At 36.1% G+C, this 16,634-nt stretch overlaps 1 protein-coding gene across 1 annotated transcript in view; it reads right to left on the bottom strand.

The window, feature by feature from the left end:
- eps8l2 (EPS8 like 2) overlaps nucleotides 1-16,634 on the bottom strand; it is a 247,269-nt gene that overhangs the window by 21,807 nt on the left and 208,828 nt on the right. Inside the window, exons 13-17 of the mRNA XM_051922048.1 lie at nucleotides 12,581-12,669; nucleotides 12,245-12,319; nucleotides 3,102-3,250; nucleotides 2,384-2,534; nucleotides 2,247-2,278 (exon numbers count right to left, since the gene is read on the bottom strand). Coding sequence (XP_051778008.1) covers nucleotides 2,247-2,278; nucleotides 2,384-2,534; nucleotides 3,102-3,250; nucleotides 12,245-12,319; nucleotides 12,581-12,669 — 496 coding nt within the window. The remainder of the gene's footprint in view (nucleotides 1-2,246; nucleotides 2,279-2,383; nucleotides 2,535-3,101; nucleotides 3,251-12,244; nucleotides 12,320-12,580; nucleotides 12,670-16,634) is intronic.

The following is a 16,634-nucleotide window of genomic DNA, read 5'->3' as shown; positions in this document are numbered from 1 at the left end:
CTATTTTTAATATCACACTAATTACTTTAAAAATGTAATTCAAACAGCTGCATTTTGTAATTAACGGGTGAAGTGTAGTTGTTTTTTCATTGAGTTAATTACAATTAAAGGCACTTTGGGAAAAATGTTTATCAGATATTGATTGCAAATATTTGATGGGAAATACTGCTGAAAACACAAGTATATCATGGCATAAATGAATATAATTTTGTTTGGCAAAAAAATACCATCTTTCCATGCTTAAAGGAAAAAAAAATCCCTTTATTGCTGAGTTTGGTTGCCACTTTAAACCATGACAAGAACAGTCTGGTGGACTTTACATGCAACATAGCTGTAATGTTCAAATGCTCTCTAGCATTCTTATAAATGGTATCAATGCTGATATTATGCTGACGGACAAGATTTAAGAATCTGTGTGGAAATCTTGCCAATCTACTCACACTTTGGAGGTCAGCGCCAATGACTTGTACTGAACAGCTTTCTTTTTTTGTTTTGTTTTCTTTTTACAATTCTTTCTAACCACTGACATCTATAAAGGGATTAAAAAATTTAGTTTTCATTTCTATTAATGCTTGTACAGTATTTAAATTTTACACATTTTTATTGATATTTGTACTAATTTACATTCTATGAATTAACCTGTTGTCTTTGAATACAGCAAATTTAAACTGTTCAGTGTTATTTTTTATTACATAACTTACATAACTCAAGTACATGTGTCCTATAACTATGGTTCTCTGTTTGAAACCACAGGCCTATCCCGTAATACATTTTTTTCAATCCTGAACACACCTCCTCTAACTTTGCACTTAAAAATGTGTTGCTGCCCATATGATTTACAACTCTCTCTTTGCCTGATAATCTAACTTTCTACTATCAAGCCTGATGGCACTGGAAGTAAACATAATTAGTTGTAATATAGATAACTAATCAGAATAGTCAGTAGTTATTCAGCCAAATGAATAGAATGAATCATATAGCTTCCTCTTTACACAAGAGAGTGCGATGTTCCTAAGATTTATCAAGGTGTTTTAGAAAATACACTTGCCTTCTTTAAATCAAATGGTAATTTTTGATTACCTTCAAAATAGGTATCCTCTTTTAAAGGCTGAGCCAAGCAAAATGATTCACTCAGGCTGAAATGAATTAAGGTTGTCTTGCACAAATCCCCTCCTACCCCAACAGTATCTATGCCTCTAATCTCTAGTGCATTAATTATGCTGAGGACTGCACCTGGTAATCTAATGAGTCCAAAAATAAATGATCCCCAGTGACAGCACTTGTTCATGAGATGTATACTAACTGAAGTACTCTATGTTATCCAGAACGCATAAGGATATCCTGGAAGAAACCAAAGTATATCCAAAGTACTCAGGTGCTTTACAAACGAAAATATGTTCCAGCAAAACTCTCAGAAATCCAAGACAACAATTTTTTACAGTATAAGTGTACCAATACATTTGAACTGAAAACTGAAGCATCTCAGTAGTTCTCAAGACAGTGATTAAACTGAAACCTACATAGTAGACTTCATTTAATTTCTATATCCATTCTTTTTATATATCTGAATTGAAAATAAATTGGGAATATTTTTAAACAATCCAAAAATATATGACAGACAAAACAAGTTGAAAAGTGAAAACGTATATCACATAAGAGTAAAAACACTGAGGAAACATTTATGTTTACATGTAGATATACATCTTATCTTTCTGTAACTACACTACAAGCCAGAGTGTAAATTTAAAATTTTCCTTCAGAAATACTTTGTATGGCATGCAAGCAGACACTGGTGTAAAAAGTAATATCTTTTTTTTTTAGATTTTGTAGAAACCTTGTAATGTTCTAAGGAAGAAATAAGACAAGCTTTTTCCTCAGATACAGAAGTCAATACTTATAATGGGGAGGCTAGGAACAAACAGGCAATAAAAGTTTTTCTGTGTTATGAGGTTCACTAAATGATATACTAAAGAATAATTAATTTCAGTTTAACAATATTACTGTTTTTTGCAGTAGCCATGTGGGTGACAAAAAAGAACAGAGTCATTATTTTATGTTAAAAGTAAGTTATCCAATTTGTTATCTCTGAAAATGAAAGCATACTGATATCAATATCTTCTAGACCATGGATGAACTGAGTATAACAATTAGTAGAGAGTCCCTTCAACACAGGTTTGGCTCATAAACAAACTTATTTATCTTTGGTAACAGGTCTCCACATTACGATTTACACTCAGAATACGTACCCATTTGAAGGGATGTAAGGCAAGATGGCTGACTGTTAGGAAATAAAAAAGAAATGATGAAAACTTGTTGGCATTTTCCATTGTCATCTCACTCCTATTGACTATAGATTTTTCAGCTCTTCTACTTGCCACTGTACCTCATCTTGCTGATGATCTGCCACAGTCTCTGACATGTTCTGCCCATCCAGTTCCCAAGGTACACCCCTGAAATTTTCTAGTGGTGGCTCCCAACCATTCCGAAACTTTGGTACATAGGGAGGAACAAAGTGATCTTTTGGCCAGTCAGCTCTATGAAAAGCCAAAAAGGAAAAATTAATTTGTAAGGGAGAACTGGAATAAGAAGACTTTAAACTGGATGAATGGAAGAAAATCAAGTGTTTGTGTAAGAGTCGTAGATTTAGTGAAGCAGTATGCAATCCATAAGTCATTTATTAAAACTATGATTTTTTAAAACTAAAACTGATTCTAATCCAATAAGCATACATTATGGACTGTAGTTATTACTTCTAGAACAGTTATTGCACTAGAAACCATGGCCGTAGAAAAGGGGCTAGGTGGCTCCATTTGGAGCAGGGTAAGTTATGATATGTTTTTAAAAAAATGGAAACAAAGCTTATTTTTAAAAAATGTAATTTCATTTTTAATGTCACCAAATTATTGAAATATAGGACAAAATTGAACCAATAAACACTTTAAATGATTGTGAATGTTGCAAGGTGTGAGATTACTATAATAGTATAAGTTTGAGATTGTATTCAACAACATCAGAGACTTATTAAAATAAATTGTTTGACTGGATTGTTCATATACATTGCTGACCAATACCAGCAAAATAAAAAGCTTAGTAGCCTTCACCTGGAACATGTCCAAGCTTCTCCCAGCATCTCATAAATGTTCATCTCCTTTGGAGTCAAGTGCCCCCTCAAGAAGTCAACTGCATCTTTGGACAGCAGAGGACTAAGAATGGAGCGAGGAAGTTCTGGACCTCCACAGCTCTGGAGCACCTACATGTGGCAGAAGAAACAATGTAAAAGAAATGGTACCTACTCATGTTAATCTTTATTTACACAAAATCTGTTCCCAATAAGGACTGGTGGTCCAAACTTTTGGCAGCATTAATAATCTTTATGAAAGTTAATTTGTTCAAACTGTTCATAGCCCTATGCATTGTGCAAGGCATGTGTGACTGCTTTAAGGTTAAATAAATAAGTTTATAGTCAGGCTTATCTAACACACAGGTGAAGCGGGTGGTTGCCCAGGGCTCCCTGCTTTGGGTAGCCTAACACCAGCAAGCTCTGAAATCACCCCTCAGCCCCCACTGGTTGCTTTTATAGTGCCATATAATTGCTGTCACAAACTGCAAATATTCTCTTTTATGTTAAGTACAGTATAACAGAACTGTAGTTATGTACATTATAGTGACACACTTGCTGTATTAATTCTATCTAATGTATTGCCAACTCTGGCAATTACATTTAGCTTCTCTGTCTCTGGAAATACTAATATAATGTACTGACATTTTATTTTCCTTACCATCAATCGTCTGTTGTACAGAGCAACATGACAGAACAGTCTATGTTATATATTGGTGCTGGGTGGGCAAACATTGAGTAGTTATGGAGTTAATTCTGTATTTGACTGCATTCAGTTAACAAATATTATTCACAATTTCCTGATGAGTTTACTTAAAACTGAAATGTCGCATTAAGTGTTAAAGAAGAAAGGCAACATCAAGCTGTAAAATTGTTGCTTTCCCTTAAGCCGCCACCCTTGCTACCTTTTCTAAACCACCTCCTCTCCTGACCGACTTCACTAATATCTGTGACATGATATGCATAAACAAAAATGTTGATAAAAATATAATAATAATATTTTCTGTACATGACATAGGCAACATAGCTTTTTGCATAGTCTGTTTAATCTTCATCTATTTCCATTTATCTAATAGTGTGAGAAATAAAGTATTATATATTCTGTAAAAAGTTCACTACATACTTTTTACATGTGAATAATGCTGCTTATAGTTTACTACAATTATCCAAATTTTTGTGAGATCTAATTTAAATATTATTAACTCCAAAATAATGGTTAATTAAATGCACTATATTACAAGAAAACATTTTTGCTTTAAAAACAAAACTTTACTCATGCAACCCAAAATAATCAGCCATTCTTGAATAAATCAACAAGAACAATGTCCCTATGATAGAACTGCATCAAGTCATACATTGCTTTTTGTCCTGGTTTGAATTCCATGTTCAGTTAATGAACTTTCCTTCAGTGTTCTCATGGTTTATTCTCTGTGTATTCTAGTTTTACCCCAAAATCTCCAAAAGGAGACACATGATATGTTGATTGCTACCTCAAATTAACCCATCGTAAGTGAATGACTAACATTTTTTTTTTTGTGTTTCCTGGCATTTGACACCTGCTTTTCAAGTACTGTTTCATTACTTGGTTCAGAACTCTTTTTTGTCATCAATACAAAACTGAACAAAGAGAGAGAGAGAGAGAGAGAGAGAGAGAGAGAGAGAGAGAGAGAGAGAGAGAGAGAGAGAGAGAGAGAGAGAGAGAGAGAGAGAGAGAGAGACCAAAGATTTGACTCCCTGAAATGTTTTACGAGCAAACCTTTGCAAAGTTTTTGTTTCATACGATATTCACAAACATAGACATCAAAGTTACTGTGTTGCCATCTTAAATAGGAGTGAGGTGATGTTTGAACTCCATCTCAAAATGGTATCAGCTTCAACCCAAAGCACCATTCAGAATGTTACTGCGATGAACACAACAAAAATAAGGACATATTTATTTACATACCAGAAACTACCCAAATATGTAAAAAAGGGCAGAAAATAGATTCTACAATTGCGACAACCCTTAAATCCTGACAGTTAGTCTTGTGGGAGGTTGATGACCAAGATGCATGATTTTATAAAATAAATCGAGGTTTTAAAAGATTTCTTTTGGTAGATAAATCTGAAACAGGTACATCAGGTCTAAGATATAACCCATGAACCACTGCATGAATTTTTCTTCTTCTTCTTTCGGCTGCTCCCATTAGGAGTTGCCACAGTGGATCATCTTTTTCCATATCTTTCTCTTCTCTGCATCTTGTTCTGTTACACCTATCACCTGCATGTCCTCTCTCACCACATCCATAAAACTCCTCTTAGACCTTCCTCTTTTCCTCTCACCTGGCAGCTCTATCCTTAACATCCCTCTCCCAATATACTCAGCATCTCTCCTCTGCACATGTCCAAACCAATGCAATCTTGCCTCTCTGACTTTGCCTACCAAGTGTCCAAACTGAACTGACCCTCTAATGTACTAATTTCTAATCCTGTCCATCCTCATCACACCCAGTGAAAATCTTAGCATCTTTAACTCTGCTACCTCCAGCCCTGTCTCCTGCTTTCTGGTAAGTGCCAGCTTCTTAAACAAATATAACATAGCTATTCTCACAACTGTCCTGTAGACCTTCCCCTTCACTCTTACTGATACCCGTCTGTCGCAAATTACTCCTGACACTCTTCTCCACCCATTCCACCCACCCTGCACTCTCTTTTTCACCTCTCTTCCACAATCCCCATTACTCTGTACTGTTGATCCCAAGTATTTAAACTCATCCACCTTCGCCAACTCTACTCCTTGCATCCTCACCATTCCACTGACCTCCCTCTCATTTACATACATGTATTCTGTCTTGTTCCTACTGACCTTCATTCCTCTCATCTCCAGAGCATATCTACACCTCTCCAAGGTATCCTCAACCTGCTCCCTACTATCGCTACAGATCACAATGTCATCAGCAGACATCATAGACCACGGGGACTCCTGTCTAATCTCGTCTGTCAACCTGTCCATCACCATTGCAAATAAGAAAGGGCTAAGAGACGATCCCTGATGTAATCCCACCTTCACATTGAATGCATCCACCACTCCTACCACAGATCTCACCAATGTCACACTTCCCTCATACATATCCTGTACAACTCTTAAGTACTTCTCTGCCACTCCCAACTTCTTCATACAATACCACAGCTCCTCTCGAGGCACCCTGTTATATGTTTTCTCCAGGTCCACAAAGACACAATGCAACTCATTCTGGCCTTCTCTATACTTCTCCATCAACATTCTCAGAGCAAACATTGCATCTGTGGTGCTCTTTCTTGGCATGAAACCATACTGCTGCTCACTACATCACCTTACTTCTTAACCTAGCTTCCACTACTCTTTCCCATAACTTCATGCTGTGGCTCATCAATTTTATTCATGAACCACTGCATGACAAACTAATAATACTATAATACTCACAACAAGCACAAAAGAAACAAGTAACCTTAAAATCAACATCTAAGCTCTTTGCCTGACCTAAGTAATTAGTACACATGAAAATAATTCACCCTATAAATCTATTACCTATAGTTTAATAATTTTTTAAATATTGTTTGAAATGTGGAATATTTCTGTACTCTATTCTGATACTCTGTATATCCAATTAATTATAATAACTATTCATTCAAAATCTGTACTAACCCCTACTCTCTCTTCTGTTTCCTTTTCCGGTGTCCTTTTGGTGGTGGCTTGCGCCACCACCATCTACCCAAAGCACCATGATGTTACAACAATGATGGATGGATTAAAAGCCAGAAGTCTGTATGACCATCAGCATCAAGTGACTCCGTGAGAACCCTAACTACAAAGTGGACTATTTCATTTATGTTAGGTTGAATGCCCAGAGGGGACTGGGCGGTCTTGTGGCCTGGAACCCCTACAGATTTTATTTTTTTCTCCAGCTTTCTGGAGTTTTTTTTTTTTTTTTTTTCTGTCCACCCTGGCCATCGGACCTTACTCCTTTTCTATGTTAACTAATGTTGTCTTATTTTAATTTCTTATTTTGTCTTTTATTTTTCTTTTCTTCATTATGTAAAGCACTTTGAGCTACTTTTTGTATGAAAATGTGCTATATAAATAAATGTTGTTGTTGTATTCTTTTTAACTTAATCAAACATCAAAATACTTGTTAGTTTGGTGTTTTGGGCCCTTTTTTTTAGCATTTCCCTTTTCAGGCTTGTTTTTGAGTTTTAGGCCTAGTCCTATTTGAAGTATTCAGGTGTTTTTGAAGTTGTAGCATTAATAGTAGTAGTAGCAGTGTTGTGTACAGAGTACAGTGAAATTCTTACTTGCATGTCCAATTAATATGCAACAAATCAACACTCTCTGGCATCATGATGTTATCAATGGAAACGCTTTCTAAGTTTTCTCCTTTGTCATTTTCAGGTATTTCCATGATTCTTCTTTTTCCTTTTGTGGGTTTTGGAATATGAAGAATTATTTTCTTTAATTAGTTTGTTGATTTTAGGTCATTTCAAAATAATTACAAATAATTTCACTTTTTGGCACACAGCCATTTTGTGAACGCTGAATTCCCAAGAAACACCATAACGTATAGGTTTACTTATCAGTACATTTAACTCTATGGCACAGTCTCTACTAAAGATTTTATTCATTTACACAACTCTTTGTCGATATGTAGAGACATGTTCTCCATGAGAGAGTGTTCTGGGACACAATTTAATAATTTGTAGTGCAAGATGCAATTTTAATGACTTGGGGTGGACTGAAGTTTACTTTGTGCAAAAGTTGGTGGGAATGGAATGACAAACTATATATATATATATATATATATATATATATATATATATATATATATATATACTTACATACATACATATATATATATATATATATATATATATATATATATATATATATATATATATATATATATATATATATATACTTACATACATACATACATACATATTATATATATATATATATATATATATATATATATATATATATACAGTGGGTACGGAAAGTATTCAGACCCCCTTCAATTTTTCACTCTTTGTTATATTGCAGCCATTTGCTAAAATCATTTAAATTAATTTTTTTCCTCATTAATGTACACACAGCACCCCATATTGACAGACAAAAAAAGAATTTTTGAAATTGTTGCAGATTTATTAAAAAAGAAAAACTGAAATATCACATGGTCCTAAGTATTCAGACCCTTTGCTGTGACACTCATATATTTAACTCAGGTGCTTTCCATTTCTTCTGATCATCCTTGAGATCACCTTCATTTGAATCCAGCTGTGTTTGATTATACTGATTGGACTTGATTAGGAAAGAGCAAATGAGAATCATGAGGTCAAAGGAACTGCCTGAAGAGCTCAGAGACAGAACTGTGGCAAGGCACACATCTGGCCAAGGTTACAAAAAAATTTCTGCTGCACTTAAGGTTCCCAAGAGCACAGTGGCCTCCATAATCCTTAAATGGAAGACGTTTGGGATGACCAGAACCCTTCCTAGAGCTGGCCGTCCGGCCAAGCTGAGCTACCGGGGGAGAAGAGCCTTGGTGAGAGAGGTAAAGAAGAACCCAAAGATCACTTTGGCTGAGCTCCAGAGATGCAGTCAGGAGATGGGAGAAAGTTGTAGAAAGTCAACCATCACTGCAGCCCTCCACCAGTCAGGGCTTTATGGCAGAGTGGCCTGTCGGAAGCCTTTCCTCAGTGCAAGACACATGACAGCCCACATGGAGTTTGCTAAAAGACACCTGAAGGACTCTGAGATGGTGAGAAATAAGATTCTCTGGTCTGATGAGACCAAGATAGAACTTTTTGGCCTTAATTCTAAGCGGTATGTGTGGAGACAACCAGGCACTGCTCATCACTTGTCCAATACAGTCCCCACAGTGAAGCATGGCGGTGGCAGCATCATGCTGTGGGGGTGTTTTTCAGCTGCAGGGACAGGACGACTGGTTGCAATCGAGGGAAAGATGAATGCGGCCAAGTACAGGGATATCATGGACAAAAACCTTCTCCAGAGTGCTAAGGACCTCAGACTGGGCCGAAGGTTTACCTTCCAACAAGACAATGACCCTAAGCACACAGCTAAAATGACGAAGGAGTGGCTTCACAACAACTCTGTGACTGTTCTTGAATGGCCCAGCCAGAGCCCTGACTTAAACCCAATTGAGCATCTCTGGAGAGACCTAAAAATGGCTGTCCACCAACGTTTACCATCCAACCTGACAGAACTGGAGGGGATCTGCAAGGAGGAATGGCAGAGGATCCCCAAATCCAGGTGTGAAAAACTTGTTGCATCTTTCCCAAGAAGACTCATGGCTGTATTAGCTCAAAAGGGTGCTTCTACTAAATACTGAGCAAAGGGTCTGAATACTTAGGACCATGTGATATTTCAGTTTTTCTTTTTTAATAAATCTGCAACAATTTCAAAAATTCTTTTTTTTGTCTGTCAATATGGGGTACTGTGTGTAATGATGAAAAAAATTAATTTAAATGATTTTAGCAAATGGCTGCAATATAACAAAGAGTGAAAAATTGAAGGGGGTCTGAATACTTTCCATACCCACTGTATATATATATATATATATATATATATATATATATATATATATATATATATATATATATATATACATACACACATATATATACAGTACCGTGCAAAAGTTTTAGGCAGGTGTGAAAAAATGCTGTAAACAAAGAATGCTTTCAAAAATGGAAGTGTTAATCATTTATTTTCATCAATCAACAAAATACAGTGAATGAACAAAAGAGAAATCTAAATCAAATCAATATTTGGTGTGACCACCCTTTGCCTTCAAAACAGCATCAATTCTTCTAGGTACACTTGCACACAGTTTTTGAAGGAACTCGGCTGGTAGGTTGTTCCAAACATCTTGGAGAACTAACCACAGATCTTCTGTGGATGTAGGCTTCCTCACATCCTTTTGTCTCTTCATGTAATCCCAGACACAATCGATGTTGTTGAGATCAGGGCTCTTTGGGGGCCATACCATCACTTCCAGGACTTCTTGTTCTTCTTCACGCTGAAGATAGTTCTTAATGACTTTGGCTGTATGTTTGGGGTCGTTGTCCTGCTGCAGAATAAATTTGGGGCCAATCATACGCCTCCCTGATGGTATTGCATGATGGATAAGTATCTGCCTGTATTTCTCAGCATTGAGAACACCATTAATCCTGACCAAATCTCCAACTCCATTTGCAGAAATGCAGCCCCAAACGTTCAAGGAACCTCCACCATGCTTCACTGTTGCCTGCAGACACTCATTATTGTACTGCTCTCCAGCCCTTCGACGAACAAACTGCCTTCTGCTATAGCCAAATATTTCAAAATTTGACTCATCAGTCCAGAGCACCTGCTGCCATTTTTCTGCACCCCAGTTCCTATGTTTTCGTGCATACTTGAGTTGCTTGGCCTTGTTTCCACGTCGGAGGTATGGCTTTTTGGCTGCAACTCTTCCATGAAGACCACTTCTGGCCAGACTTCTCCGGACAGTAGATGGGTGTACCTGGGTCCCACTGGTTTCTGCCAGTTCTGAGCTGATGGTACTGCTGGACATCTTCCGATTTCGAAGGGTAATAAGCTTGATGTGTCTTTCATCTGCTGCACTCAGTTTCCTTGGCCGACCACTGCGTCTATGATCCTCAATGTTGCCCATTTCTTTGTGCTTCTTCAAAAGAGCTTGAACAGCACATCTCGAAACTCCAGTCTGCTTTGAAATCTTTGTCTGGGAGAGACCTTGCTGATGCAGTATAACTACATTGTGTCTTGTTGCTGTGCTCAATCTTGCCATGGCATGAAACTGTCTTCCACAACCTCACCTTGGTAGCAGAGTTTGGCTGTTCCTCACCCAGTTTTAAGCCTCCTACACAGCTGTTTCTGTTTCAGTTAATGACTATGTTTCAACCTATGTGTGACATTGATGATCATTAGCACCTGTTTGGTATAATTGGTTGATCATACACCTGACTATAATCCTACAAAATCCCAGACTTTGTGCAAGTGTACCTATAAGAATTGATGCTGGTTTGAAGGCAAAAAGTAGTAACACCAAATATTGATTTGATTTTTCTCTTGTTCACTGACTTTGCATTTTGTAAATTGATAACAATAAACAATAATTATTTGTATTTCTGAAAGCATTCTTTGTTTATAGCATTTTTTCACACCTGCCTGGCATGGTGTATTACACTAACCTTATAGTTGAATATATATCACACTTTGTCTGGTGATTAGCTTCTTAGCATCAAAATTATTCCAGCACCTCATCATTTCATTGACAGAACTAATGAGCCATATTTTCCACTTATATTATCATCCAACTTCATTTTTATTTATCAATTTGTCTGTTACATGCCTTAGTTTCATTAACCAGTACATTAAATTCTCAAAAATGTAAAAAAATATAACAGGGTTGCATTCTACAAAGTTCAGCTTAATGTCTGTGAATTCTGTGAAAACTCACTTCAAGTTCACTTAAAGTCTGAATTGTGAATTTAGTAAGAGTTCCCTTACAGTAAGTACCTAAACTGATACTTTTTATGAAAGTAGTTGTAGAAAATAACTGCAGCAACAAGGAAGATACTCCTGCCTAGGAATTTAAAAACTGTAGGGTTTGACACTGTAGTCATATTTTGAATTAAGCACAGCATAAATAATTAACCCAGATGTATGTAATTATCTTGTCTGCAATAATAACTGCATTTATTAGACTTTCACTGTACATTGGTAAACCTATCAAAGACAAAAGACTAGAAATTGACTTTCTAATCTGTAACAATGGTCAAAAAAATGCAAGGCTGCTCAGACTTCCATTTCTCAAGATCCTGATCACACCAAAAGCTTTTGAATTTATAAGAAACATAAAATAAGAGCTTTGCCAACAAGGGTTGTGAATCTTATGTGAGAATTGTATTCTATGTAAGACAAGTGGAGTATTCTATGGAACTTATGACAGCCAATAACACATTTATCACTTGAGGTCATTTTTATCACTTGAGGGCATTTTAAGTTACATTAAAATGTATGTTGCATTAAGCATCTTGAAATGAACCATTGTGTCCATTGGTGAATATATATGAGAAAAGTGGTAATCTCACCATTTCTAATGGGCCAAATAGGAAATGCACCAATTCAGCAGCACTTGGATTCTGGATATGCCTCTTTAGCTTTGCCTGTAAAGATAAAACATTTTCTAAGTTAGGTAAGTTCCTCATATAGGCCACATTTGACGCTATGTGTGAGCACAGAACACACTGCCAGCTAACTCAATCTGTCTTATGTTTTAGGACAATAAAGGATTAGACTTAAAGGTCTAGTAAGAAACCAGACAGATACAGCAAATATATGGTAAGTAAAAAAATACTTACCTATTAAAAATTGGAAAAATTCTTATTGTCTGATCGAAAGGGACAATGAGAAGTTGACTTTCTTACCAGCAAATTAAAGGCCAGCTTGATTTTCTGCAGGCTATCTGTGTATTCTTCCTGTGCTGGAGGCTTTGCTCTCAAAGTTAGCATTCCCTCTATAAAAACAGACAAATACATCTATTTTCACATGTATTGTTAATCTTTACAACAAAAATCAGTGACATGCTTATCTAATGAAATATACATACACATATACTCACATATACAATGGTACCCATATTCAGTATTTACCAGTTTTACGTTTGTTGATGGTTTTAATTTATGCTTTTATCAAAGGATCATATTCAGTAACCATACAGTCACCTTCCAAACCATGTATCAAGCTGAGCATTTTATAAATCCCAGTTCTATACACAGTGCAAGGCTGGAACTAAAAATAGACATGATTCCAGTCTTTTGCAGGACAACACGCTACATACACTTATCTGCTAACTAATACTGGGACAGTTTAGAGCTGCCAATTACATAATCTACATGTGTTTGGCAGAGTAACCTGGTGGGAAAACTCCCACAGACTTGGGGAGAATGTGTTAGCTCTATGTTAGTAGTTAGGACTTTAGTAAGCCCCATGCATATTTTGTAAAGTTAAAACCAATGTTCATGTTGCATTACAAGGTAAACTGTACAATGCGCTGTAAATATAAGCAAAGACAACATTCACCCTGGCAACCATCTCTTTCATTTACTATTGAGGAAATTTTACTGGTCACTAAAGGTAAGAACTAGTAGACACAGAAGCAGTTTCTTTCCTTCTGCAGTCACTATGATTAAACCAAGTCTCTGTTTCATTCTGTTTCCAATTTCTATTCTCTTTCATTCAATATAAATGATGTTAATTTTATTTAGGACTTATGTAATATATTACTTGGCCAGAATGCAGTTCTACTTGTATTTTAAAATATTGTTTTACATATTTGTGTTTACTATATTACTATATAATTCTGTGATAGTGTCATGTATTGTATGTTGTGTTGCTGAATTCTATGTACCTTGAAAAATTTCGAGCAAGTTTAAGTTTGCTATAGCATACCTAAAACACCTAAGTTGTGCACAGAAAATTAAAATAAAGAAACTTACATTTTTGGAAATATGTATCATTTACTTTAGAAAGGTAAGGTGTGATGCTAGAAGTTGTAATGGAATGTCAACAAAGTGCAATCAGCACAAGGTGGGGGATTTTATGTTTAGTGTGATAAGAATTTACAGTAAAGGTAACTAAGAAGGAGTGATTAGACAGACAGAGATCATAACACTAAGTCTTTCATATTTTTGCTTGGAACACAGAATTGTTTATATTTTAAAGTTGTAAAAGGATTTCAAGTGCCTTTGCTCTGTATTGTCTGTTTTATAATTATGCTGACCTATATTATTCTTCAAGTAAATGAAGCAAATGTGAATGCTTTCAAGATGTCACAAAAATTTTTTTGCGTGAGCAGTGATTACACAACAGGTTATATTCTTTCACTACAACATGCAGCCTCTTGACTATGCCTTGTGAGACACGCAGCCTCGCAGCAATATAGTCTTCTGCCACATCCTAAATATGTGTGCATTCACCTAACCAGTGACCCTAAATCAGGCCGGTGTAACTGAATGTGCATGTATCCTTTAAAGAAATGTTTTCTCATTTAGCAGTGGTATCTGGCTTGCAATCACTTTTGCTAAGAAATATTATAACTTCCAACAACTATGGAATGAAAAAGCAGATTTGGAAAATGCACTTATGGATCAAAAAAATATATAAATGTAAATAAGTAAGCAGTCTGGAACTCACAAAGATTATGATTTATTACACTCTCTGATAATAAAATAAAACAAGAATTTATATAGCTTATGGGTATCATTTGCCATGAAAACTGCTCTATAATATAAAAATAGTCCAGTGTATAATTTCAGCTACTGAATTTAAATATTGTTATATAAACAAGTATAAGTTATATATATAAGTTAAAAGCCTTCCTGATCCAATGAGTTTTAAGTTGTTTTTAAAAGAATAAATTGAGTCAGCTGATCTAATTAATTAAGGTAGGCCATTCTAATGTCTGGATGCTATACAGCTGAAGGCCATGTCACTCATAGAATGTAGGTTAACATGGAGCACAACAAGATGGCCAGAATTAGAGGACCTTAGTGGGTGAATAGGAGCATAGTAATGGAGAAGGTCACTGACGTAGTCTGATGCAAGGTCATTTAAAGCTTTGTAGGTTATTAATAGAATTTTATATTCAATTCTGTAAGACACAGAGAACCAGTGGAGGCGAAGCAGGATGGGTGTTAAATGCTTGCTGTTGCTGGTCATGTTAAAACTCTTGAAGCAGAGTTTGGAATCAACTGGAGCTATGCTACAAGATTAGAAGCAGCACCTGCCAGTAGGAAGTTACAATAATCGAAGCAGGATGTGATAAAAGCATGGACAAGTTTCTCAGCATTAGAAAAGGAGAGGAATGAGCGAACACAGGATATGTGACGGAGATGTAAGTAAGAAAATTTCTTAACACTAGAATTACCAGAGCCTACGAAAAAACTCGTAGATCCGTCCCACCTTAAATCACTTTGCACCTCTCCATCAGCGTCTTTTGTCCTGTAAATGTGTCGATAAGAAGCAAACAGCCTACTATCACATCCCCCCACCGCCGCACAGTTTTCTCAGCTCAAGTCTGTTTACCTGTGTGTCAGTTGCTTAGAGTTGTATAGAGTGAGAAGTCAAGCAAAATGACACCTTTTATAACCACTATATCATTATTTGGAACACATGCATTTCATGTGTGTTCCATGTCTACAACAATCTACGTATATAAACACATTGTTAAAACAGAAACGTTTTTCATGTTTTAGTAATAATTGACAAAATGTAGACATGAGGTGTTTAATGTGTGAAGCCTGAAGTCTAAATATCAAATAAACGCTTTTCACAAAAGGTACAAATATAACAGAACAAGTGCGCTTCTATTCAAGAATATAACTGCAGAAAAAGAACCCGCGTTAGGGAGCAACATTCACCCTTTGATACGATAGCTTCGGTGGTGCAACAGTAACAACTGTTGATTGGTAATCCAAACTTCACGGGTTCGACCCCAGACGACTCCGTTTTGAGAAGTGAGCTGCTCTTATTCTTACTATCTTAGAATAAAAACATACATTTGATTTGAGTCTGTAACAGCCTGTGTAAATTTATGATACTTGTAAAGGTTAGCTTTGTTTTTTTTTTATTCAGTTTTATTCTCTCAGTCGCGTTCACTGAAAAGTGTTTATTTGATATTTGGACTTCAGGCTTCACACATTAAACATGTCATGTCTACATTTTGTCAATTATTACTAAAACATGAAAAACGTTTGTTTTAATGATGTGTTTATATAGATTGTTGTAGACATGGAACACACATGAAATACATGTGTTCCAAATAACCATATAGTATTTATAAAAGGTGTCATTTTGCCTGACCTCTCATTCTATACAACTCTAAGCAACCGACACGAAGGTCAACAGACTTGAGCCGAGAAAACTGTGCGGCGGTGGGAGGATGTGATAGTAGGCTGCTTGCTGCTTATCGACACATTTACAGGACAAAAGATATTGATGGAGATGTGCGAAGCGATTTAAGGTGGGACGGACCTACGAGTTTTTTCATAGGCTTTGGTAATTCTAGTGTTAATGTGGTTTATGTGAGTGGAATAAGAAAGGGATGAATCAAAAATGACACCAAGACTCCTTGAATTAGAAGAAGGTCTGATGAGATCACCATCAAGAGTGACTGAGAAGGAGTTCTTTTTCTTAAGTTGTACTTTAGTGGCAGTTCACAGGAGTTCAGTTTTGTTGCAGTTTTAACGAGTTCTGCTCTATCAATTTTTGAATTTTATTGTTGCAAGTTCTGGGCTGAGAAAGCCCTGATGAAGTTTCACTTATAACATTGAAATAGAGTTCAGTATCACCTGCATAAAAATGATAACCCAGTCCATAGCTACAAATAATATGTCCAAGGGGAAGCATATTGATACAGAAAAGCAGATAACTGAGGACAGAGCCTGAGAGACCTTTTTGTGTAACTGGCACTGAGCTGGA

The sequence above is a fragment of the Erpetoichthys calabaricus genome, chromosome 2, assembly GCF_900747795.2.
Source record: "Erpetoichthys calabaricus chromosome 2, fErpCal1.3, whole genome shotgun sequence".
NCBI classification, from domain to species: Eukaryota; Metazoa; Chordata; class Cladistia; order Polypteriformes; family Polypteridae; genus Erpetoichthys; species Erpetoichthys calabaricus.
The sequence above is the reverse complement of the archived record's forward strand: the minus strand, read 5'-3'. Positions and strand labels throughout refer to the sequence as shown.